Source organism: Prionailurus bengalensis, chromosome B3 (genome assembly GCF_016509475.1).
Source record: "Prionailurus bengalensis isolate Pbe53 chromosome B3, Fcat_Pben_1.1_paternal_pri, whole genome shotgun sequence".
NCBI classification, from domain to species: Eukaryota; Metazoa; Chordata; class Mammalia; order Carnivora; family Felidae; genus Prionailurus; species Prionailurus bengalensis.
This window is the reverse complement of record NC_057355.1, coordinates 3,274,023-3,297,914: the sequence shown is the minus strand read 5'-3', so window position 1 is coordinate 3,297,914 and position 23,892 is coordinate 3,274,023. Positions and strand designations below refer to the sequence as shown.

General features: G+C 42.9%; 1 protein-coding gene across 2 annotated transcripts in view; it reads left to right on the top strand.

Moving 5' to 3' along the window:
- ADAMTSL3 (ADAMTS like 3) overlaps positions 1-23,892 on the top strand; it is a 348,695-nt gene that overhangs the window by 311,632 nt on the left and 13,171 nt on the right. For both annotated transcript variants that reach the window (XM_043554621.1, XM_043554622.1), the window contains 3 exons: positions 11,814-11,996; positions 15,283-15,399; positions 21,746-21,929. In XM_043554621.1, the coding sequence (XP_043410556.1) occupies positions 11,814-11,996; positions 15,283-15,399; positions 21,746-21,929 (484 nt within the window). The remainder of the gene's footprint in view (positions 1-11,813; positions 11,997-15,282; positions 15,400-21,745; positions 21,930-23,892) is intronic.

The following is a 23,892-nucleotide window of genomic DNA, read 5'->3' as shown; positions in this document are numbered from 1 at the left end:
TATTTAGACTAATTGTAGGAGACATGTCACAACTAATGGAGATTCTTGAATTGTTATGTTTTCAAACTCACGTCTCTTTCAAAAATGTGTGGTCGCTTAAGAATTACTCAATAGGGGATCTTAAAGGACTCTCCTTTAATTAGTAAAATAATTAAATTCACGTGTATGGAAGCTGGTGAAATGTTTGAAGAGGTTTTTTATATGGTTTGCCCTTTTTTAATCAAAATATTGAAGAAGATTATTTGCTTCCTGGCAAGTACAGACCTTCCCTAAATTACCCGGGATTCCAAAATAGTTGTGTCTGAAGGTGTGAGGACTTACCACAGAGTCTGCATTTTACTATCTTCTCTGTTTGGAAGAGAACATTGCCATGAATAACCAAAGTCACGCAGTTGTATCTTTGAGATACAATGATTTTCTTCCAGAAGATCTCCTCCCTGTTCATGTATGCATTCAGCAAATATTTATATGTCTGCTCTTTGCCAGACACTGTCCCCACAGCTTACTGGAGAGGCCTGAGATTAATGTGGTAGTGATTCTCTAGGAGAGTGCTGGCCATAGAAAGCACATAAGAAAAATGAGTTGAGGGGCGCCTGGGTGGCTCAGTCGGTTGAGCGTCCGACTTCGGCTCAGGTCATGACCTCATGGCTCGTGGATTCGAGCCCCTTGTCGGGCTCAGTACTGACAGCTCAGAGCCTGGAGCCTGCTTCGGGTTCTGTGTCTCCCTCTCTCTCTGCCTCTCCCCTGCTCACGATCTGTCTCTCTCTCAAAAATAAAGATTAAAAAAATGTTTAATAAAAAAAGAAAAATGAGTTGAATGAATATATAAAAGGAAGGGTGAGTTGATGAATGAATGAATTGATCGCACATGTATCTCAGAGCCGAGGGGATAGTTTAGCATAGTCTCTTGCCGTTACTCTTGTCCAGTTTTGAGCAGTATGGTCTAAGACCTTCAGGAAAACACAAATTTACTCCTGGTCTTGAGGAGAAAAGTTGCCCTGCCTAATGTTACCATTTGAAATAAGAATAAAGTGTGTAAAAGACATCAGTCATCGACAGCACTGAGGCTGAATGTCCATTTGGGCCTGGACGAGGCCACGAGGAATTTCTGCCCAGTAGAGCTCTGCGTCAGCCTCTGAGCTGACGCTGAGCACAAATACGAGGTTGGACAAGCATCAGGAAGCACACGAAGAGCGTCGGTTGTATCAAAAAAGTAAATGTTAGGGACGCCTGGGTGGCTCAGTCAGTTAAGCGTCCGACTTCAGCTCAGGTCAAGATCTCATGGTTTGTGAGTTCGATCCCCGCGTCGGGCTCTGTGATGACAGCTTGGAGCCTAGAGCCTACTTTGGATTCTGTGTCTCTGGCTCTCTCTGCCTGTCCCCTGCTCACACTCTGTCTCTCTCTGCCTCAAAGATAAATAAACACTAAAAATTTTTAAAAAGAAGTAAATGTTAGTGTAAGTGTTATGTCTCCCCTTGCCCCCCCCCAAAATTCTAGAAAAGCAAAATGAAATCAAAGAGAAATTTAAAAAATAAGACTGTTAATTTGTTAGTTTATTTAACTGAAAGTTGCTGAGAGAGTAGATCTTAGATGTGCTTACCTCAAAAAAGAAATGGTAACTCTGTGACATGATGCAGGTGTTGGGTAATGAACGGGATGGTGGTAGTCATTTCGCAATCTACAGGTGCATCAAACCAATGTGTTGCACACCTTAAACATACACAATGCTCTGTGTCAATCATATCTCAGTAAAGCTGGGGGTAAAGCCACTAAAAGAGAGGCAGAAATAAAAATCATGCTGGAAAGAATGTTAAAAGCCAATCACAAATAAAGCCAACATTAGAAGCAGGAAATAAAATGCTCCAAGTAAAATGAGGAAAATTCTGAGGCAAGCTCAGAATTTCTTGCAAAATGCAGAGAAAAAGAACAGAGAGCTAAAAACAATGATACCTAGGGCAATGGGCATGGAGGAGAAAGACTAATAATCACATGATTGGTGTTCCTGAGCAAGAGAAGGAAAAGGAGTAGACATAGAATTTAAGACTTAAAGATAGACAGACAGCCGGAGGGATAGATAGATGGATAGGTAGATAGACGGGTAGATGGGTGGTTGGATGGATGGTTGGATGGAGAGAGATAGATATATGATTGATAGATACATAGATGATAGATAAATAGATAATTGACAGATTCATAGGTGATAGATGTATAGATAATTGATAGATTCATAGATGATAGATAGATAGATCATTGATAGATTCAGAGATGATAGACAGATGATAGGTAGATGATAAATAGATGATGGATAGATGAGAGAGAGAGAGAGAGAGAGGGATAGAGAAAAGGAGGAGAAGGAAGGAAGGGAGGGGAGAAAAAAAAGTTTTACTGAATGGAAGCAGTGACTATAGTTTGTAGATTAAATGCTCAGAGTGTTCCAGGCAGAACTGACGAGCAAGTAATACTATCTCTTGATCGTATCCTGGCAAAGTTTTCGAAAATTTTAGATCACAGAATCCTGCAGGAATCCAAAAAGAAAAAAAGAAATAACGACAACAGATTACCTAAAAGGGAATAAAAAGGGGCGCCTGGGTGGCGCAGTCGGTTGGGCGTCCGACTTCAGCCAGGTCACGATCTCGCGGTCCCGCAGTTTGAGCCCCGCGTCAGGCTCTGGGCTGATGGCTCAGAGCCTGGAGCCTGTTTCTGATTCTGTGTCTCCCTCTCTCTCTGCCCCTCTCCCGTTCATGCTCTGTCTCTCTCTGTCCCAAAAATAAAATAAAACGTTGAAAAAAAAAATTTAAAAAAAAAAAAAAAAGGGAATAAAAAAATAGGCCTGCCTCGGACTTCTTCAAACTATGAAACCCCCCCGTGACAAGGGTCGGCATGAGCGGTGTGGAGGAAATCGCATTACGGCACTCCAGTTCTGTGGCCAGCTGAGCTGTTTCTTAGTGAGGAGAAGAGAAGACGTTCCTGCACACTCCAGGATTCATAATCTGTCCTACCCACTGACCTTCCTACCTTTGTGGGAAAAATACTCCCAAAAGCCTGCCCTGTCAAGCAAGACATGAAGCTTAATTATGATCATGGAGACATTGCAATATTAAGGGAGTCATAATAAACATTGAAACAACTTAAATATAGAATTTAAGAATTTATTTTAGTGACTTAAAAATAGATTGCAAATCTATGGGGCGCCTGAGTGGCTCAGTCAGTTAAGCGTCCGACTTCAGCTCTGGTCATGATCTCGTAGTTCGTGAGTTTGAGCCCCACATCAGGCTCTGTGCTGACAGCTCAGAGCCTGGAGCCTGCTTCGGATTCTGTCTCCGTCCCTCTCTGCCCCTCCCCCATATTGATGTTCTGTCTCCCTCTCTCTCAAATATAAATAAACGTTAACAATTTTTAAAAAATAGATGGCAAATCTCAAAAAAATTTAAAGAAGATATATGATGAAAAATAAAAATGTAAAATGATCAGAATTTCAATCCTATATTCTATAAGAAAGAAAGGATGAAGAGGAAGGAAAACTTCACATTTTCTCATCCTAGAAGGAAAATTGGAGATCTAGGAGATATGGTTTGAATTTTTTCAACTTTTTAAAATGTGAAGGTAGGTGAGGCATTCAGCAGACATCACATGATGAAAAGTCTTGCTCTCACCTCTGTTCCTGCCCCCTTTGCCCCTGTGCCAGGGTATCAACTTTGCTAGATTCTTCTGTCTCTTTGCAAAGATTCTCTATGCAAGCACGAAGACTTATTTTTTCCTCTTTTTTATGTAAAAGCCTATTCAACACAGCATTCTACACCTTGCAGTTTTCAGTTGAGAACATTTCTTTTTTTAAAAAGTGTTACTGAAATATGATTGAGATACAAAAAATTGTGTATGCCTAATATACACAATTTGATGAGGTTGGATACATGCATATACCCATTAACCATCATCCCAGTCAAGGTAATCCACATATCTGTCACCTCCAAAACTTAACTTGTATACTCCTTTTTTGTGATCAGTTGGCCATATTTGCATGGGTCTAATTCTGGGCTCTTTATTCTGTTACATTGGTCTATGTGCCTGTTAGTTTTTTAAAAAATTTTAATGTTTATTTATTTTTCAGAGAGAGAGAGGGTAAGAGGGAGGGACAGAAAAAGAGAGAGACAGAATCTGAAGCAGGCTCTTTGCTGCCATGCAAAGCCCAATGTGGGGCTCAAATCCACGTACTGTGAGATCATGACCTGAGCCAAAGTCAGATGCTCAACTGTCTGAGCCACCTCAGGCACCCCTATGTCCCTGTTTTTTAATGCCAGTACCGTTCTGTTTTGATTGCTATAGCTTTGTAATATATTTTGAAATCAGGAAGTGTGATACCTTTAGCTTTGTTCTTTTTCTCTTAATATTGCTTTGGCTCTTTGGTGCCTTCATTGGTTCCATATGAATTTTAGGATTGTTTTCTCTATTTCTGTAAAAAAAAATGCCATTGGAATTTTGATGGGTATAGCATCGAACCTGTAGATTGCTTTGTGTAGTATGGACATTTTAAATATTAAGTCTTCCTGTCCATGAAAATGGGATGCCTTTCCATTTATTTGTATCTTCTTTACTTATTTGCATGGATGCTTTGTACTTATCTCTGTGTACATCTTCCGCCTTCTATGTTAAGTTTATTTCTAAGTTTGTATTCTTTCTGATGCTATTATAAATGAGATTACTTTCTTCATTTCCTTTTAGATATTTCATTGTTAGTATACAGAAATGCAACTGATTTTTGTATGTTAATGTTGTATCCTTCAACCTTACTGATTTTGTTTATTTGGGGTGTGTGTGTGTATGTGTGTGTAGTCTTTAGGATTTTTTACATAAAAGATTATGTCATCTGAAAGCAGAAATAATTTTACTTTCTTCCGACCCAATGCCTTTAATTTCTTCTTCTTGCCTAAGTACTCTGAGTAGGACTCCCAGAACCATTTTGAATATAGGTTTCAAGAGTGGGCATATTTGTTTTTCTTTCTGATCTTAGAGGAAAAGCTTTCACTTTTTCATCATTGAATATGATAAGGGTGATAAGCTATGAGCTTATCATATATGGATTTTATTATGTTGAAGTAAGTTCCTGCAATATCTAACTTGTTGAGGTTTTTTACCATGAAAAGAGTGTTAGATTTTGCTGAATACTTTTTCTGCATTTATTGAGATGATTATGTGTTTTTTATCCTTCATTCTGTTCATACAATCTGTATCACATTAATTAATTTGCATGTATGTTATAAGATCCTTTTAATGTGTTATTGAATTCAGTTTGCTGGTATTTTTTTGAAGATTTTTACATCTGTGTTCATCAGGAATGTTGGCCTGTAGTTTTCTTTTCTTGTAGTGTTTTTGTCTGCCTTTGGTATCAGGGCAATGTTGGCCTCATAAAATGAGTTTAGAAGTGTTTCTTCCTAGGGGCACCTGGGTGACTCAATTGGTTGAGTGTCCAGCTTCGGCTCAGGTCGTGATCTCACAGTTTGTGAGTTTGAGCCCTGCATTGGGTTCTCTGCTGTCAGCGCAGAGCCTACTTCAGATCCTTTGTCCCCTCTCTTTCTACCCCACTAAAAAATAAAAAATAAACATTAAAAAAAGAAGTGTTTCTTCCTCTTAAATGTTTCAGAAGAATTTGGAAGGATTGTATTAAATCATCTTTAACGGTTTGGTATAATTCATCAGTGAAGCCATCTGGTCTTGGACTTTTGTTTGTTGGGAGGCCTCAGATTACTGATTCAGTTTCCTTATACATTAGTCACACCTGTTGAAGTTGTCTGTTTCTTCATGATTCAGTCTTGGTAGTTTGTATGTTTCTATGAATGTATCATTTCCTCTAGGTTTGGTGTATAATTATTCAAATTATGAATAATTTGTGATCCTTTTGGTTTCTATGTCACCAGTTTTCATGTCTCCTTTTTCATTTTTTATCTTACTTATTTGAACCCTTTTATTATTTTTAGTAAGGATGGATAAGGGTTTGTCAGCTTACTTTCTTTTTTCAAAAACAACTCTTATTTTTGTTAATATTTTCTATTGCTTTTCTATTCCTTATTTTGCCTACTTGTGCTCCAATGCCTGTGTTTTTTATCTTCCTTCTGCTAATGTGGGGCTTAGTTTGTTGTTCTTTTTCTAGGTCCTTGAAGGATAAAGTTAGGTTGTTTGAGATATCTCTCCTTTTTAAAAATTTCCTTTTAATTTTTTTTAACGTTTATTTATTTTTGAGACAGAGAGAGACAGAGCATGAACAGGGGAGGGGCAGAGAGAGAGGGAGACACAGAATCGGAAACAGGCTCCAGGCTCTGAGCTGTCAGCACAGAGCCCGACGCGGGGCTCGAACTCACGGACCGCGAGATCATGACCTGAGCCGAAGTCAGACGCCCAACCGACTGAGCCACCCACGCGCCCCTTTTTAAAAATTTTTAAATGTTTATTTATTATTGAGAGAGAGAGCACGTGCAAACAGGGGAGGGGTAGAAAGAGAGGGAGACAGAATCCAAAGCAGGCTCCAGGCTCTGAGCTGTCAGCACAGAGTCCAAAATGGGGCTTGAACTCAAAAACAGCGAGATCACGACCTGAACTTAAGTCAGATGCTTAACCGACTGAGCCACCCAGGTGCCCCAGATCTTTCTTCTTTTGTAATGCAGGCATTTATTGCTATAAACTTCCTTCCTACTACTGCTTTTCTTGCATCCCACAGATTTTGTTAGGTCCTATGTTTATTTTCTTTCATATTAGGTATTTTCTAATTTCCCTTTTGATTTCTTCTTTGACAATGGTTGCTCAAGAGCATCTGGGTTAATTTCCACATGTTTGAATTTTCCAATTTTCCTTCTGGTACCAATTCCTAGTTTTTTTCCAGTGTGGTTAGAAAAGATACTTGGTGTGGTTTCAGTCTTCTTAAATTTGTTAAGACTTGTATTCTGGCCTAACATGTGATCTGTCTTGAAGAATGTTTCATGTACACTTGAGAAGAATGTATATTCTGCTATTGTTGGGTGGAATATTCTGTGTCTTTCTGATAGGTCCATTTGGTTAATTGTGTAGTTTAAGTCTACTGTTTCCTTGTTAATTTTCTGTCTGGAAATCCTATCTATTGTTGAAAGTGGGATATTGAAGTCCTCTACTATTACTGTATTGCTATCTATTTCTCTTTACAGATCTGTCAATGTTTGCATTGTATATTTAGGTGCTCTGATATTGGATGCATAAATATTTATAGTTATTATAGCTTCCTGATAAATTGACCCTGTTATCAATATATACTGACCTTTGTATCTTATAGCAGTTTTTGACTTAATGTTGTCTAATATAAGTACAGACACCCTGCTCTCATTTGGTTACCATTTACATGGAATATCTTTTTCCATTTCTTCACTTTCAGCCAATGTGTATCTGTAATTCTAAAGAGAGTCTCTTTCAGGCAGCATATGGTTAGAGCTTCTCTTTAAATCAATTCAGCCACTGTGCCTTTTGGTTGAAGAGTTTAATCCATTTACATTTAAAGTAATTATTGATAGGTAAGGGCTTAGAATTGCCATTTTGTTAATTGTTTTTCTGTCTTATTTGTGGTTCTTTTGTCTCTCTTTTCCTCTATGTCCAACTTCCTTTATGATTTGCTGATTTATTAATACTGGCATGCTTTGCTTTCATTTTTCTTTTCTTTTTCTTTTGTGTATCTACTAAAGGTATATTTGGTGTGTGATTACTGTGAGGGGTTACATAAAATATCTAATAGTTATAATTGATTATTTTAAGGTGATAACAATGTAACTTCAATCTAATACAAAAAACTCTACACTTTTACCTCTCTGTCTTCCTACTTTATGTTACTGATGTCACACTTTACATGTTTTCACATTGAGTATTCTTTTTAAAAAAAATTTTTTTAACGTTTATTTATTTTCGAGACAGAGAGAGACAGAGCATGAACGGGGAAGGGTCAGAGAGAGGGGGACACAGAATCTGAAACAGGCTCCAGGCTCCGAGCTGTCAGCACAGAGCCTGACACGGGGCTCGAACCCACGGACTGCGAGATCATGACCTGAGCCGAAGTCGGCTGCTTAACCAACTGAGCCACCCAGGCGCCCCTACATTGAGTATTCTTAACAAATTTTCATATTCGAAGTCTTACTTCTTTTTGTCTTTTATTTCTTTTGCTTTTAATAATCTATTTATTTAAAATATCCCAGAGTATCACAGAATAAGTACATCTTTATTATATTCTTATGTTCACCTAATACATTCAACAGCATATAAAAATAATTATTCAGGGGCGCCTGGGTGGCTCAGTCGGTTGAGCATCCGACTTCGGCTCAGGTCACGATCTTGCGGTCCGTGAGTTCGAGCCCCGCATCGGGCTCTGGGCTGATGGCTCAGAGCCTGGAGCCTACTTCCGAGTCTGTGTCTCCCTCTCTCTCTGCCCATCCCCCGTTCATGCTCTGTCTCTCTCTGTCTCAAAAATAAATAAAATGTTAAAAAAAATTAAAAAAAATAATAATTATTCACCATGATCAAGTGGGATTCATTCCTGGGCTGCAGGGCTGGTTCAATATTCACAAATCAATCAGTGTGAGACATCACATTAATAAAAGAAAAGATAAGAACCATATGATCCTGTCTATTTATACAGAAAAAGCATTTGACAAAATTCAGCATCCTTTCTTAATAAAAACCCTCGAGAAAGTCGGGATAGAAGGAACATGCTTAAACATCATAAAAGCCATTTATTAAAAGCCCACAGCTAATATCATCCTCAATGGGGAAAAACTGAGAGCTTTCCCTCTGAGATCAGGAACACGACAGGGATGTCCACTCTCACCGCTGTTGTTTAACATAGTGTTGGAAGTGCTAGCATCAGCAATCAGACAACAAAAGGAAATCAAAGTCATCAAAATTGGCAAAGATGAAGTCAAGCTTTCACTTTTTGCAGATGACATGATATTATACATGGAAAACCCTATAGACTCCGCCAAAAGTCTGCTAGAACTGGTACATGAATTCAGCATGGCCGCAGAATACAAAATCAATGTACAGAAATCAGTTGCATTCCTATACACTAATAATGAAACAACAGAAAGACAAATGAAGAAACTGATCCCATTCACAATTGCACCAAGAAGCATAAAATACCTAGGAATAAACCTAACCAAAGATGTAAAAGATCTGTGTGCTGAAAACTATAGAAAGCTTATGAAGGAAATTGAAGAAGATACAAAGAAATGGAAAAACATTCTGTGCTCATGGATTGGAAGAATAAATATTGTCAAAATGTCAATACTACCCAAAGCTATCTACACATTCAATGCAACCCCAATCAAAATTGCTCCAGCATTCTTCTCAAAGCTAGAACAAGCAATCCTAAAATTCATATGGAACCACAAAAGGCCCCGAATAGCCAAAGTAATATTGAAGAAGAAGACCAAAGCGGGAGGCATCACAATCCCAGACTTTAGCCTCTACTACAAAGCTGTCATCATCAAGACAGCATGGTATTGGCACAAAAACAGACACAGAGACCAATGGAATAGAACAGAGACTCCAGAATTGGACCCACAAAAGTATGGCCAGCTAATCTTTGACAAAGCAGGAAAGAATGTCCAATGGAAAAAAGACATCTCTTTAACAAATGGTGCTGGGAGAACTGGACAGCAACATGCAGAAGAATGAAACTAGACCACTTTCTTACACCATTCTTTTTGTCTTTTAACTTTTATATTGGAGTTAAGAGTGATTTATACAGACCCATTACAGTATTAGAGTGTTCTATATTTTGTGTATATATTTAGCTTTTCTGGTGAGTTTATACTTTCATATGCTTTTGTGTTTTTGTTTTGTGTCCTTTCATTTCAACTTGCAGAACTCTCCAGCATTTTTTATGAGGCAGGTCTGATGATGATGAACTCACTCGACTTTCATTTGTCTGGAAAAGTCTTTATTTTTCTTTCATTTCCAAAGGACATTTTTTGCTGGGTATATTATTGGTTGACTGTTTTTTGTTCTTTTGGTAATTTTGCATATATCAATATTTCATTACAGTGATGTACTACAAGTTAGTTAATGGGTCCCTGTTGGGTACGTGACTTGTTTCCAATCTTTTGCTTTTATATAACTGCATAAATACAGCATTTTTTATGCAGGTATGTTGATAGCATTAATTCCCAGAAAGGGGGATTATGAGATTCAAGGATCAATGTGATTGTAATGTTGAAAGATCTGGTCAAATTAATGCCAACTAGTTTTTTTTTTTTTAAGTAAATTGTAACATTATTGGAACTTTAAACACAGCGTTTAGTTTCCACTTTACAAGACAAAAGGGAACAAAGAAAGGATAAGCAAAAGTCAAAGGCCCATAAAATCAGAAGGTCTAGAACAATGACAATGTAAACCTAAACATATGTGTAATCACAATAAATTGGTAATAGGGTTAATGCTGCAAAGACTCTTAGATTGGGTTTCCAAATAAAACCTAATGATATACAATTACACGAGACATTGCTGGAATAGAATTATGCAGAAAGTTGTAAAAATTGGACAAAAGTATTAGGTAGAAGAAAACAAAATAACCAAGAGTGATAATAGTAAAATCAGACAAGATAGGATTTAAACCCTAAAAAAGGATAAAAATACATCCATTTAAAAAAAAAAAAGTAAAATCCACAGTAAAGTGGAGGCAACATGAACTGTCATGTGCTGGATAAGATAGAATACATAACAACAAAAATGGGGAAAACATAAAAAGTGTGGTAAACATAGTAGACAGGAGCGCTTTTTCTGGACGTGAGCTCTCAAGGAGAAGCAGGTTAATAAGGACACATACTAAAAGAAAAGAATAAAATTTCATTCTTGTAAATATTTGAACTTTACACCCTAAAAAGAAATAGCATACTTTCTTTTCAAGTATGCATAGAACATTTGCAAAAAAAAACAAAAACAAAAACAAAAAAACAACAAAATGATTGTGTTAGGCCATAAATGTGCCTTAGAGATTTCAAGAAACAGTTGTACAGATTACCTTTTCTTTTTTTTTTTATTTTTTTTAAATGTTTATTTATTTTTGACAGAGAGAGAGAGCGCGTGCGCGCGCACGCACACACACACACACACACACACACACACACACACACACACATATGAGCAGGGGAGGGGCAGAGAGAGAGGGAGACACAGAATCCGAAGCAGGCTCCAGGCTCTGAGCCGTCAGCACAGAGCCTGACGCGGGGCTCGATCCCACGAACCGTGAGATCACGAGCTGAAGTTGGGCGCTTAACCGACTGAGCCTCCCAGGCGCCCCTCCCTGAAGATTTCATATTTTTTTTCTAAAGGAGGAGCATTTTGTTGGCTGCGTGCAGCAAACAACTCAAAGATTCACATTAGTATTTTTGTTTTCCGGAGACTCCTCTGTGTTAACCCACCTCTGGGAATGTCTCTGTCTCTACCTCCAGCTCCACCAACCCCTCTTCTCCCACCACCCCACTCACCGTCACATTTCTTTCCTTTCCTGATACAGAGCAATCCCGCCCTCTTCGGTTCCCATTGAGTCGCATCCATAAACCAGTCAGGTACACAGTAGCCCAAAGCCCTTTGCTTTAACAGGACCCCCTCCCTGCCGCGGAGGAGCTCCAGACCTAGCAATAAATAGCCATCTCTCCAGACCTAGCAATAAATAGCCATCTCTCATACTTTATGTAATTCAGCCCGTTCGCTGCCGTGCGGTCAGAATGCTAAACGGTATCTGTCCTCTGGTTCTGTGGCCCTATTCTTAAAGGAATTTGCTTTTTGTCATATTTGTTTTTATTCCAAAGGTGTCCCTCAGCCTAATATAACTTGGTTGAAGAGAGGAGGACCTCTGAGTGACAATATTTCCTTGCTTTTCAATGGATCCCTGTTGTTGCAGAACGTTTCCCTTGAAAATGAAGGAACCTATGTCTGCACAGCCACCAATGCTCTAGGAAAAGCTACGGCAGCATCTACACTCCACCTGCTGGGTAAGTGTCGGGTGCTTCCGGTTCAAGTGCTTCCTGTCATACGTACAGAGCAGGACCCGGTTTCTTCCGTCCTGGAGTCGTGGAGGAAACGGGATGGACGTTAAGTGGTTGTAACCCTGGCTTGTCTCCGCCCGCTCACACGCTGCGCACCGCATCTGGCACTTTGTCTTACCAGGTCTTCTCTTAGAAGGCTGTCACTTCCCTGCTGCTACTTCCGTGGCACACAGTTTCCCGCCCAGAATCCAGACCCTTCGCGTTCTGCCTGTGTATTTGCTCGTCTGGTGACCCGACCCCCCTTCCAGGCCAGCAGCGAGCTCCGTTCTAGTCGGTGTGGTTTCCTGCGCCATGATCCGCTGGAACCCCCCACCCACACGTGGTTTCCCTGGGAGTACGGCTTCCGGGAGCGCTGCTCTCCCAGGAAGAGGTGTCCGTCACTGCCCTTGTCACTGGATAGATGCAGGGCCAACTTCTGTCACTTACACAGGGATTCCTGTCTCCTGTGTGACTCCGATTTCATTTGACCTCTTTTGCCTGGTCTTACCGTTTGGTATCTGATTAAGTCCTAACACACGTTGCTCTCCAACTGTTTCCTCTTTCATTTACGTTTCCTCAATTAAATTGCAGGTCCTTTCATGATAGAGACCATGTCTGATACCTTATCTTTGCAGCCCTGAGGATATAATATAGTCTGGGGGCGCACAGTAGGTTCTCAGTAAATACAGATCACTTGAGTCTTAAGACACCTTACCATTGGGTCCATATTGTAATTTGGAGATGCTCATCACAACGCGCCCCTCGACACAGGATGACAGTCGGGGATGATATCTGGAGTTCATTCCCTTCCCCTGCGTTCATCTCTTTTGTTTCTCAAATTCCACATGGGAGTTGAATCGTGGTATTTGTCTTTCTCTGACCGACTTATTTCGCTCAGCATAATACACGTTGTTGCAAATGGCAAGATTTCATTCTTTTTGATCCCCGAGTAAGGGAAGGAAAAATAAGATACAGACAGAGGGGGAGGCAAACCATAAGAGACCTTTAAAGACAGAGAACAAACGGAGGGCTGCTGGAGAGGAGGTGGGTGGGGGATGGGCTAGATGGGGGATGGGCATTGAGGAGGGCACTTGTTCGGAGGAGCACTGGGTGTTGGATGGAAGCAAGGAGTCACTGGGTTCTTCTCCCGAAACAAATACTACACTGTATGTCATCTAATTTGAGTTTAAATAAATAAATTAAAAATATATATTTGGAGTTCAGCGAATTCTTGTCACCAAAATGGGCTTTAAATTGTTGAGATCTGGGGCGCCTGGGTAGCTCCATTGGTTTAGCACCGACTCGAGCTCAGGTCATGGTCTCACGGTTCGTGGGTCTGAGCTCTGTGCCGGGCTCTGTGCTGACAGCTCAGAGCCTGGAGCCTGCTTTAGATTCTGCGTCTCCCTCTCTCTCTCTTCCCCTCCCCTGCTCACACTCTGCCCCTCAAAAATAAATAAACATTTAGGGGAGCCTGGGTGGCTCAGTCGGTGAAGCGTCCGACTTCGGCTCAGGTCACGATCTCACGGTCCGTGAGTTCGAACCCTGCGTCGGGCTCCATGCCGACAGCTCAGGGCCTGGAGCCTGCTTCGGATTCTGTGTCTCCCTCTCTCTCTGACCCTCCCCTGTTCATGCTCTGTCTCTCTCTGTCTCAAAAATAAATAAATAAATAAATTAATTAATTAATTAAAAATAAAAAAATTTAAACTGTTGAGGTTTTAGGACTCAATAAATAATACTCCTCTCTCCTGCCAGGGTTTGGAACCAAGTGAGAGTTGCTCACAGAAGTCAGTCAGATGGACTTTAGGGATCGTTCGATAATCCTGTCTGTAGCTCCAGCACCTACCACAGGTGTAGTAAGAGCTAAATACGTGTTTCACAAATGAATGGAATTGAGTCATTGGTGGACATGGTATGAGATTACAGTAGGTTCTACTGCTGAACCAAGAGGATGATGGGAAAGAACCTTCTCCATGGTTTTTCTTGTTGGCAGTTCGAGGAGTCCAGGGTCATAATAGGTGGGAGGTGCCCATGTGGGGATTGGAACCACTGTCGGGCACGAAGCACTTGGATGTTCACTCACTCCTCTGACACAGTAGCACAGGGTTGGGGCAGTCATTTTTTCTTTCTTTCTTTTTTTTGGGGGGGGGGGCGGCGGTCATTTTTAATTCTGGTACATACATGAGGAGACCCAAGAAACTCACAGAAAGTTTTCCTAAAGCCCAAATATATATCCTTCTCTTTTATTTTATTTTTTTTTAGATTTCCTAATATTTATTTATTTTTGAGAGGCATAGAATTCAAGCAGGGGAGGGGCAGATGGAGACAGAGAACCTGCTTCCATGTTCTGAACTGTCATCACAGAGCCCGATGTGTGTCTCAAACTCATGGACCGTGAGATCATGGCCTTAGCTGAAGTCGGACGCTTAACTGACTGAGCCACCCAGGCGCCCCTATAGCCTTCTCTTTGAGCATTCTTCATACTACCCCTCTTGGACTGGCCGTGCTGATCAGGAAGGCACTGGTGTACCTCCCTGTGGCCCTTCCCAAAGACCCCTGTGGTCTTCTAGGATCTTGGAATGGAAGATTCTCAACCGATGGGCTTGACCAAGCCTGTCTGATTGCTGAATGCCTTCCCCATGCTCTGAGAAGCGCCAGTCTTATCCCTCACTTCTGCTCCTCTCCACTCCTGAACCTGCATGGCTGCCTCAGCTCCGCCCTGCACACCTCTTCCCTTAGGGGTTCCTCCTGCCGAGCAGCTCATGACTTGGCTGAGGAATCAAGAACATCTTACATTGCCAACACATGGCGTCCCTCTGCCACCCTGCCCTCATGCTCGAGTTTCACTGCCTTTCAGATAGGCCATCTCCCCCATGTGAAGTCCCCTATAAAACGTCACCCATTCTCCTGCTGCTGAGGTGTCCCTCAAGAGGAGGGGTTTTTTGCTGTTCTTAGATGCTTCTTCCAGTCCCTTTCGGCATTAGGGGGACTCCATTTTTTCCATCGTCTTAGGCTATAAACCCTGAAAACATGCAGACGCCACGTTTTAGCACAGCTGTTCTAACTGAACACCGATAGCACCCCACACACCCCCACAGAACCCCCAGATCTGTGTGGGCCTGAGCATCCGGGACAGAACATTTCATCGGCAGGAGCTGACTTCCTAGCGGCTGTCTTCTTTAAGAACACCCAAGCTGGAGTAAGAGGCAGATAATGTTTAACTGGTAAACAAGTGCCCCTTCTGTCTCTCTTTCAGAACAAAGACGGTTGGACAGTAAACGTGGATTTCCCAAGGACCAGAAAAAGCATAGGCTCCAGGCATCTGACACAGAAACCAGCAGCAGTGACCCAACAGGAGAAGCCCTACCTTCAGGTCGGAGATTTTGACTTCTTAAGGATTTGCCATTCGAGAGGCATGTGCGAGGAAAAGGATTTAGCTACAGGATGCTCCGTATCTTGCCCTTCTCGATAAGTAAAATTATTCCTAGGCACTTGGCCGGCTTTTCCCTTGCCCTCAGGCTTCTGTAGCTCAACTCATTCCTTCCATATCGAAACAGTTTTGAAAAAGAAATCGCTCCCGGGGAAGCCCGCAGGCCTCATGTCCCAAATGTGCATCATTATTTGTGATAAAACAGGTGTTGGTTTTCCAGTTTCTAAACGATGGCCAACTTGGTAAAATATTCACCGAGGGGAGATTTGCTAGGAATTCTGGAAATGATTCCTTCATTCTTCCCTTTTTATAAATTCTTCCCTAGACTTACTAACTTTGTTAGGCATCGGTGTTCGGTCAGGAGAACCTGATCTCAGTATTCCAAGCTTGCAAAACTCTTCAGGAGGCCAAGAGAGAGAGAGAGGTAGGGTTAAGAAAGTCAGAAATTCCGAAAGCACAGAAGACCAGTACTGATGATCTCAGAGTCTTGTAGCTCAAAAATGGGTAAATCACAGAAGGACACAGAGAAGCTCCTGTTATACTTCATGCTTTAGTTTCTACAGGAACAGTACTGGCTGCGTCATTTCACCCTTTTAAATCTTGAACGAGTGCCTCTCCTTTGCAGAAAGTATCCCAAAGAATAACTGTGTACATAGGGATGCTAAGAATGTAGTTCCCAGGCTCCCACCTTCTCGGATGCAGGAAGGGCCTGGAAGAAGAGAATAGTGCTGGGCCACCCATCAAACAGGCCAGCTCATGTTATTCATGTTATTTATGACATCATTCTCCAGGAGTATTTATATATTCTTCTCGTCTTTCAGGAATACTACCACCATTAGGAAATGCACCATTATCCATTCATGCAACATTTGTCTTAGTCTGTTTGAGCTGCTATAACAAAAACCACAGACCGGGTGGCTCATAAGCAACAGACATCTATTTCTTACAGTTCTGGAGGCTGGGAAGTCCAAGATCGAGGCACCCGCAGATCTGATGTCTGGTGAGGACTTCCTGGTTCACAGCCATCTTTTCGCTGTGTCCTCCCATGGCAGGAGGAGTGAAGAAGCTCCCTGGGGTCTTTTTTATAAGGACTCTAGTCCCAATCATGGGGGCTCCTCCCTCATGACCCCGCCCCCTCCCGTGGGCGCCCCCTCCTATGACCATCACATTGGATGTTAGGGTTTGTCATCTGAGTTTGGGGGAGACACACACATTCAGTCTACAGCATTCTGCAAGTGTCTGCCCAGCGCTGGGGGAAAGAGAAGACTCTTCCCCCAGGAAGCTCTTGCCAGGCTGGGGAAAAGAGAGGACCTAGCCCCTGGGAAGCTCACAGTTTGAAGAGGGAGGCAGTCATGTGAACAGGTGTTCTGAAGCGGTGTGACAAGTGCTCTAATGGAAGGATGGCCGGGTCCACTGGCAGCACTGAGGAAGGGGCCCTAACTCCCCCTGGAGGAAACAACCAAGTCCTCACGCGGGCCTCAGGGCTGGTCCTGGGAAGAGGAAGGACAGCATTCCAGGCAGAGACACGGGAGGTGCAAAGGCAGATGGGGTTCCATGCAGCAGGGCACATGAGCCTAAGGAACTCCCTCGAATCAATGACTTTAAAAATTGGATATCATGAGTCTGAAACCACTGGGACAGTTGAAGCCTTTGGAATATTTCAACATTGGCTTCACCAATGGCACCTATCTCGTCTGACCACCTGCTACACGCACATACCTACATGCACATACACAAATACACATCCACGTCTTCACCAACTGGAATATGCCAGCCCTTCGGTGGATCCCTACTTCAGCGTTTCAGAGAGACTCATTTATTAATTTAACGAAGACTGGTTGAGCACCTAATATATAACGTGCCCTGTCCTGGTGGTGAACAGGACAGAAGAGCTCCCCACGGAGTTGGCGCTCTAGTCAGGGAGGCGGACGACGAACAAGGAAACACACACAAGATATTTCTCTGTGGTGAGTGCTATGAAGGAAACAAAATAGGATGATAGCACAGCAATTGCACATGGCCATTTTGGTGAAGAAAGTCACGACCAGCCTCCCAAGGAGGTGATAGTTAAGCCCAGGTCTAGATGATGACATAGAGCCAGCCATTCATGCATAGGGATGAGGGAGGAGCCTCTCCCGCAGAGGGAAGTGAGCGCAAGACCATTAACTGGGAACAAGCTTAATGTGGTCAGGAAACACAAAGAGGGACACCTGGGCGGCTCAGTCAGTTAAGTGTCGAACTTCGGCTCAGGTCATGATCTCGCTGTTCGTGAGTTCAAGCCCCGCGTTAGGCTCTGTGCTGACAGCTCAGAGCCTGGAGCCTGCTTCGGATTCTGTGTCTCCCTCTCTCTCTGCCCCTCCCTAACTCGTGCTCTTTTCTCTCTCAAAAAATAAATAAACATTTAAAAAAAACTTTAAAAAGAAAAGAAACACAAAGAAAACTCACATGATGGGGACACAGGTGGGGGGGAGAGGAAAGGGTGGATGAAACGAAGTTGGAGGGTTGCTGAGGACCAAATCATTCAGGGCTTTGAAGGTCAAGGTAAAGACTAGAATTTATTCCTGTTTTCCCAGCACCATTTGTTGAAGAGACTATCTTTTCCTCATTGTATATTCTGTCCTCCTTTGATCCTGATGTCTGTTTATGTGCCAGTACCTTACACACAAAGAATGAAACCGGAATACACATACATATACATATACATATACATATACATATACATATACACATACATATACATGCTGTATATGTAAACAGCATATACAAAAATAAACTCAAAATGGATTAAAGATCTAAATGTGAGACCTGAAACGATAAAAATCCTAGAAGAGAGCACAGGTAGTAATATCTCTGACATTGGTCATAAAAACATTTTCCTAGATATGTATTCTCAGAAAAGGGAAACCAAAGCAAAAATTAACAAATTGAACTACATCAAGAGAAAAAGCTTCTGCACAGGGAAGGAAACAATCACCAAAACAAAAGACAGCCTACTGAACAGGAGACATACCTGATAAGGGGTAATATACGAAATACATGAAGAACGTAGGCAGCTCAACATCAAAATAACCTATAGTCTGCCTAAAATGGGCAGAGGACCTGAACAGACATTTTTCCAAGGAAGACATACAAATGGCCAACAGACACATGAGATGTTCAACATCACTCATTATTAGGGAAATGCAAATCAAAACCATGATGAGATATCACCTCACACCTGTCAGAATAGCTAGAATCAAAAAGACAAGAAAACAGCAAGTGTTGGTGAGGATGTGGAGAAAATGGAACCCTTGGGCACCATTGGTGTGAATATTGGTAAATTGGTGCGGCTGCTGTGGAAGACACTTTGGAGGTTTCTCAAAAGCTTAAAAATAGAACTACCAGATGGCCCAGTAATTCCACTATTGGGTATTTAGCCAAAGAAAATGAAAACACTAATTTGAAAAGGTATATGCACCCCTGTGTTTATAGCAGCATTATTTAACAATAGCCAAGATAGGGAAGCAATCCAAGTGTCCATCGGTAGATGAATGGATAAAGAAGATTTGGTGTATATATACACAATGGAGTATTAGCCATAAAAAAACCCACAAAATCTCACCACTTGCAACAACATGGATGGAGCTAGAGGGTATAACGCTAAGGGAAATAAGTCAGAGAAAGACAAAACCATATGATCTCACTCGCATATAGAATTTAAGAAACATAAACAAAGGAAAAAAGAGATTAAAAAAACACTCTTAAATACAGAAAACTAACTGATGGTGGCCAGAGGGGAGATGAGTGAGGAGATGGGTGAAATAGGTGATGAAGATTGAGTACATTTATCTTGATGAGCACTGAATAATGTACAGAACTGTTGAATCACTAGATTGTACACCTGAAACTACTGTAACACTGTGTTAATTATACTTCAATTTAAAAAATTCTAGAGCTTATTCCTAAAACACACGAAGCTATTGAGAAGTCTTACATGAGAGTGAATGTGATCTTTTCAAATGCTCTTGTATCCAAAATCATTAACCGTAAACCAAAAAACAATTATCAATTGGAACCTCATCAAGATTATTAAAATCTGGTCATCAAGGGCACCATTAAGAATATGGATAAGTCATAGATTGGGAAGAAAGATTGGCAGCACGTATGTCTGATGAGGAATTCCTATCTAGAATATATAAAGAACTCCTACAAGATAATCATGAACCCTCCCATCCCCCAAAAGAGACAATGGGCAAAACACTTGCACAGACGGTTCACAAAAGAAGATATACAGTGGCATGGAAACCCAGGGAAATGACAATTAAAACCACTACTGGAAGAGTGAAAACAAAAACACCGACAGTGCCAGATTTTGGCAAGGATGTGAAGCTGCCGAAACTCTTATACATTGGTGGTTAGTACGTAATCTGGTACAGCCCCTCTGGAAAACCGTGTTGGTGGTTTCTGATAAAGCTAACCACACACCTACCTTTGACCCAGCAATTCCGCTCGCAGATATGTATGCAAGAAACGTGAAGACATGGTCACAACAAAATGTGGCCAAGAATGCTCATAGCAGCCTTCCCTTCATGATGACCATCACAAGGAGAATGGATAAACAAAGCATGGCATATTCAGACACTGGAATATTATTTAGCAATAAAAGAGAAGGGACTACTGATAACGCACATCAATACGAGTGAATCTCAGAAATGTTATGCTAAGCAAAAGAAGCCAAATGCAAAAGACTGCATGCATGAAGTCCCAGAACAGGGACACGAATAATGGATACTGATGGAGATGAATTAGTAATTGCCTGGTGGGGGAGGGGAATTGATGAAAATAATTCAGATTAAAATAATCGATTAAAATAACCTAATTAATCATTAACACTGATTCAATTAAGAGGAAACTTTCTGGGTGATGAAGCGTGTTATGCCTTGTTTTGGATCACAGTTACAAATGTACATACAATTGGGAAAACTCATAAAACAGCACATCTGATTTCCGAGCATTTTATTGTATGTGAATTACACCTCAATGCAAAAAAAAAAAAAACCCACAAAAACAAAAACCCACGTTTTTAAAGAAATGCACGTGCCCTGCCTTGAAGTGCCAAGGTGTGTTTGTGAAGTATGAACATAGTAGAAAAAGTTAGATGTGGGGTCAGACACACGTGGAGGTCCTTCCTTCTGGTTGTTCCTTCTGGAGGAAGGACCTTGTGCAAAGTCACTTGGCTTTTTTCCCCACTTTGGCAAATAAAACCGATCTAATTCACAAGATGGCCACAAGGATAAGTGAAAAATTGATGGCCCAGTATCTAATTCCATACTCGTCACCTGGGAGGTTCTCCATAAACCCAGCTATTTTTAAAAAACTGTTTTAAATAACTGTAATCCTGGAGGCCCAACTACAAATATGTCCTGTTCTGTTTTGCCAATGATGCCATATGCAACTTAAGACAAAAATTCAAAAATCAGCAGGAAAATCTGGAAAACAATAAGTTACAGAAATCGCTCTGCTCTGTGAGGGAGTCTGTGGACACAGCTGGTAGCCATCAATTACTTGTGATTGTGACAGGAAAATTTGGCACCTTCTGTGGTCGCACACACATCTTTCATCATCGTATCGTACCTCATCTTTTTACCGAGCGTCCAAAGGGAAGGGAAAGGCCGTTTGGAACGAGGACTGAAATTAATAAGCCACAATTCCTGGAGGTGGTCAGCCTCAACTTTGCTAAAGGGAACTCCCATTTTTACCTTTCCAGATGTCTCCGTGACAAATTGTTTATGCAGTTCCAGGAGTAAGCTGAGGTTTAGATTAGGAATTAATGGAAAAGTAAGAAGGGAACGAAGTGCATTTTTAACCTTACTGCTTAATCCAAGGTCCCGCTAAATGGCCTTCCATTTCTCTGCCTGATCCGCTTTTGAGACACAGAACTGGTGAGAGCAGCCCCTGGAGACCTCCTCCCTCCTGTCCTCTTGGCTCTGCTTGGAGAATGCCGAAGAGGCAGCCCGCTGCCCAGAACACCTCCTCCCTCTCTCTGGGATGCTTCTGGCAGGTCCAGCTGGTCTCCAAGAGCCTCTCTTCCAGCCTGTGGCCCAAGGGGCCCTCGCCGGCCACGGCTCCCACCAGTTATTACAATCAGTCAGTGGAGGGAAAATGGAATGCACTGTGTGATGGGTTTACTCTCTCTGTGCTCCTCAAAGAACCAGACCGGCAGCCCCTGCTGATCTTCGGCCGCGTCCCCTCCAGCCTCATCATCATATCTCAGTCGGGGCTGTCGTGACATGTCATTTCCTTTCTGCAGAGCCTTTTTGGGAGCTCGGTAACTGGACGCATTGTTCCGCCAGCTGCGGGCACTTGGGAGCCCGAGTTCGGAGACCCCGGTGTGTGACGGCCAACGGGCAGGAAGTGAGTGAGGCCCTTTGCCATCACCTCCAGAAGCCGCTGGCTGGGTTTCAGCCCTGTAACATCCGGGACTGCCCCTCGAGGTAGGTGTCATTGCTCTTACCAGTACCAGCTTTTTGCTTGTGTTCGAAGGCTCGCTAATTTGGATTTACCGCCGTGATCGCGGAGATGCGTTTAGCTGGTACTCGGTACCAGGCATTCCGCTAAGTGCTTCGTGTGGCTCATTTTGCAGGCACCTCGTTAGTTTCCTGTTTTGTAGGGGGGAAGGTTGCCCCAAGGCCACACAGCTGCAAAGGCCAGAGTTCACACGGAGAAGGTAATCTGTGTTCAGAGCCTTCGCCCTTGATCGCTGCTCAGGTCTGCTCCCTTGCACCCACAGTGCTACCTCGGCCTTAGTGGAGCTGGTTCTGTGGGTCGAGCCTCGGAGATCGCGTGGAGGTCCTGTTCAGAGTGCCCATCCCTAGATTCCACCCTAGCGGTGAAGACCACTAATGACCTTTCTATGTAATGGATGACAGAAATCAGCAATTTTTGAACGTCCAAAATCCAACTGCTGATCTCCACCGAGCCCGTCCCGCCACTAGGCTTCTGGATTCAGTGACTGTGCCCCAGGCCCCCCGCTTTCTCCCACCTGCATCTGTTCTTGTCCATTTCCACGGTTCGTGCGGGAGCTCACACCATCAATGCCCCTCACGTGGACTGCTCCAGGAGCCTCCTGATTCTTGTCCCCTGCCCCCCCACCCCCCGCCCAGAGGGCTCTTCCCACTGTAAGCAGAATCGTCTTTAAAACAAACACTTCTCGTCATTCTTAGGGCAAATGCCGAAATCCCTAGCGCTGGGTCATGTCTGTCTTATGCATTTTTTCACCTTGTGTCTAAAATAGTGCTTTACGTGGGGCACCTGGGGGCTCAGCCGATTAAGCCTCTGACTTCAGCTCAGGTCACGATCTTGTGATTCGTGGGTTTAAGCCCCACGTCGGGCTCTGTGCTGACAGCTCGGAGCCTGGAGCCTGCTTCGGATTCTGTGTCTCCCTCCCTCTCTCTGCCCCGTCCCCGCTCGCGGTCTTGTCTGCCTCTGTCTCTGTCTCTCTCTCAAAAGTAAACAGACATTAACAATCTCTTAAAATAGTGTCTAACACACACACTTGCTGCCTGACTGATGGCGTGCGGCCAAGAACGGAAGCCCCTCCATGCTTGGGTCTCGGGCTGCCACTCCGTGTCACTGCTGGTCTCATCCGGCCTGGTTACCTGACCTCCACTCCACGCCATTTTCTTGGCTCTCAGATGTGCCATTCTCCTGACTCAGAGTCTTTGCACATGCCGCTCCCGCTACCTAGAACGCCGTTCCCTCTCTTTGCACTTAGACGTTTCCGTTCGTCTATTTTCAGGGAGACCGTCCCTGACCTTCCCCTCCGAGCACAGCCAGGGCCCCGTGCTGCTTGGGTCTCCTGCTTCTTTATCATCTGTCTTTATCGCTCTTCCCACAGTCCGTCTCGTTGTCCCGCTAGACTGTCTGCCCTACAGTAAATCCACAGCTGTTTGCGGGACACTTTATCCCAGCACTTAGCACAACGTCCGCCCCATTATGCACCCTCCACAGGTATGTGTGAAGTGAATGAATGGTTTCACTGAATCACACAGTCCCTAGCAGAGAACTGAGCAAATAGCACCAAAGTCTCCAGGAAAATAAAATAATAATAATAATAATAATAACAACAGTAGCATTTATTGAGCACAACTATGCGGCAGATACTATTACCAACCTCATTTTACTGAGGAGAAAATGGAGGCGGTACAAACGTTAGAGAGTCCGTTGCCCTTGTGCGAATGCCCACGCCGGATCCGCTGACCTGGGCCCTGGAGGAGGTGGGGGGCAGGTCACACCGGGAGGACGTTCTCAGAGGGCCATGGCTGTTGGAGGCCCCCTGGCCGACGTGTCTCCCGGTGCCCGTCATTGGAAGGTCTCTTGGCTGAGTCACCGCTCCCTCAGGAAACAGCCATCTGATGCCACAGGAAGGCGCGGGGGCTGGGTTGTGTCACCTCTTGA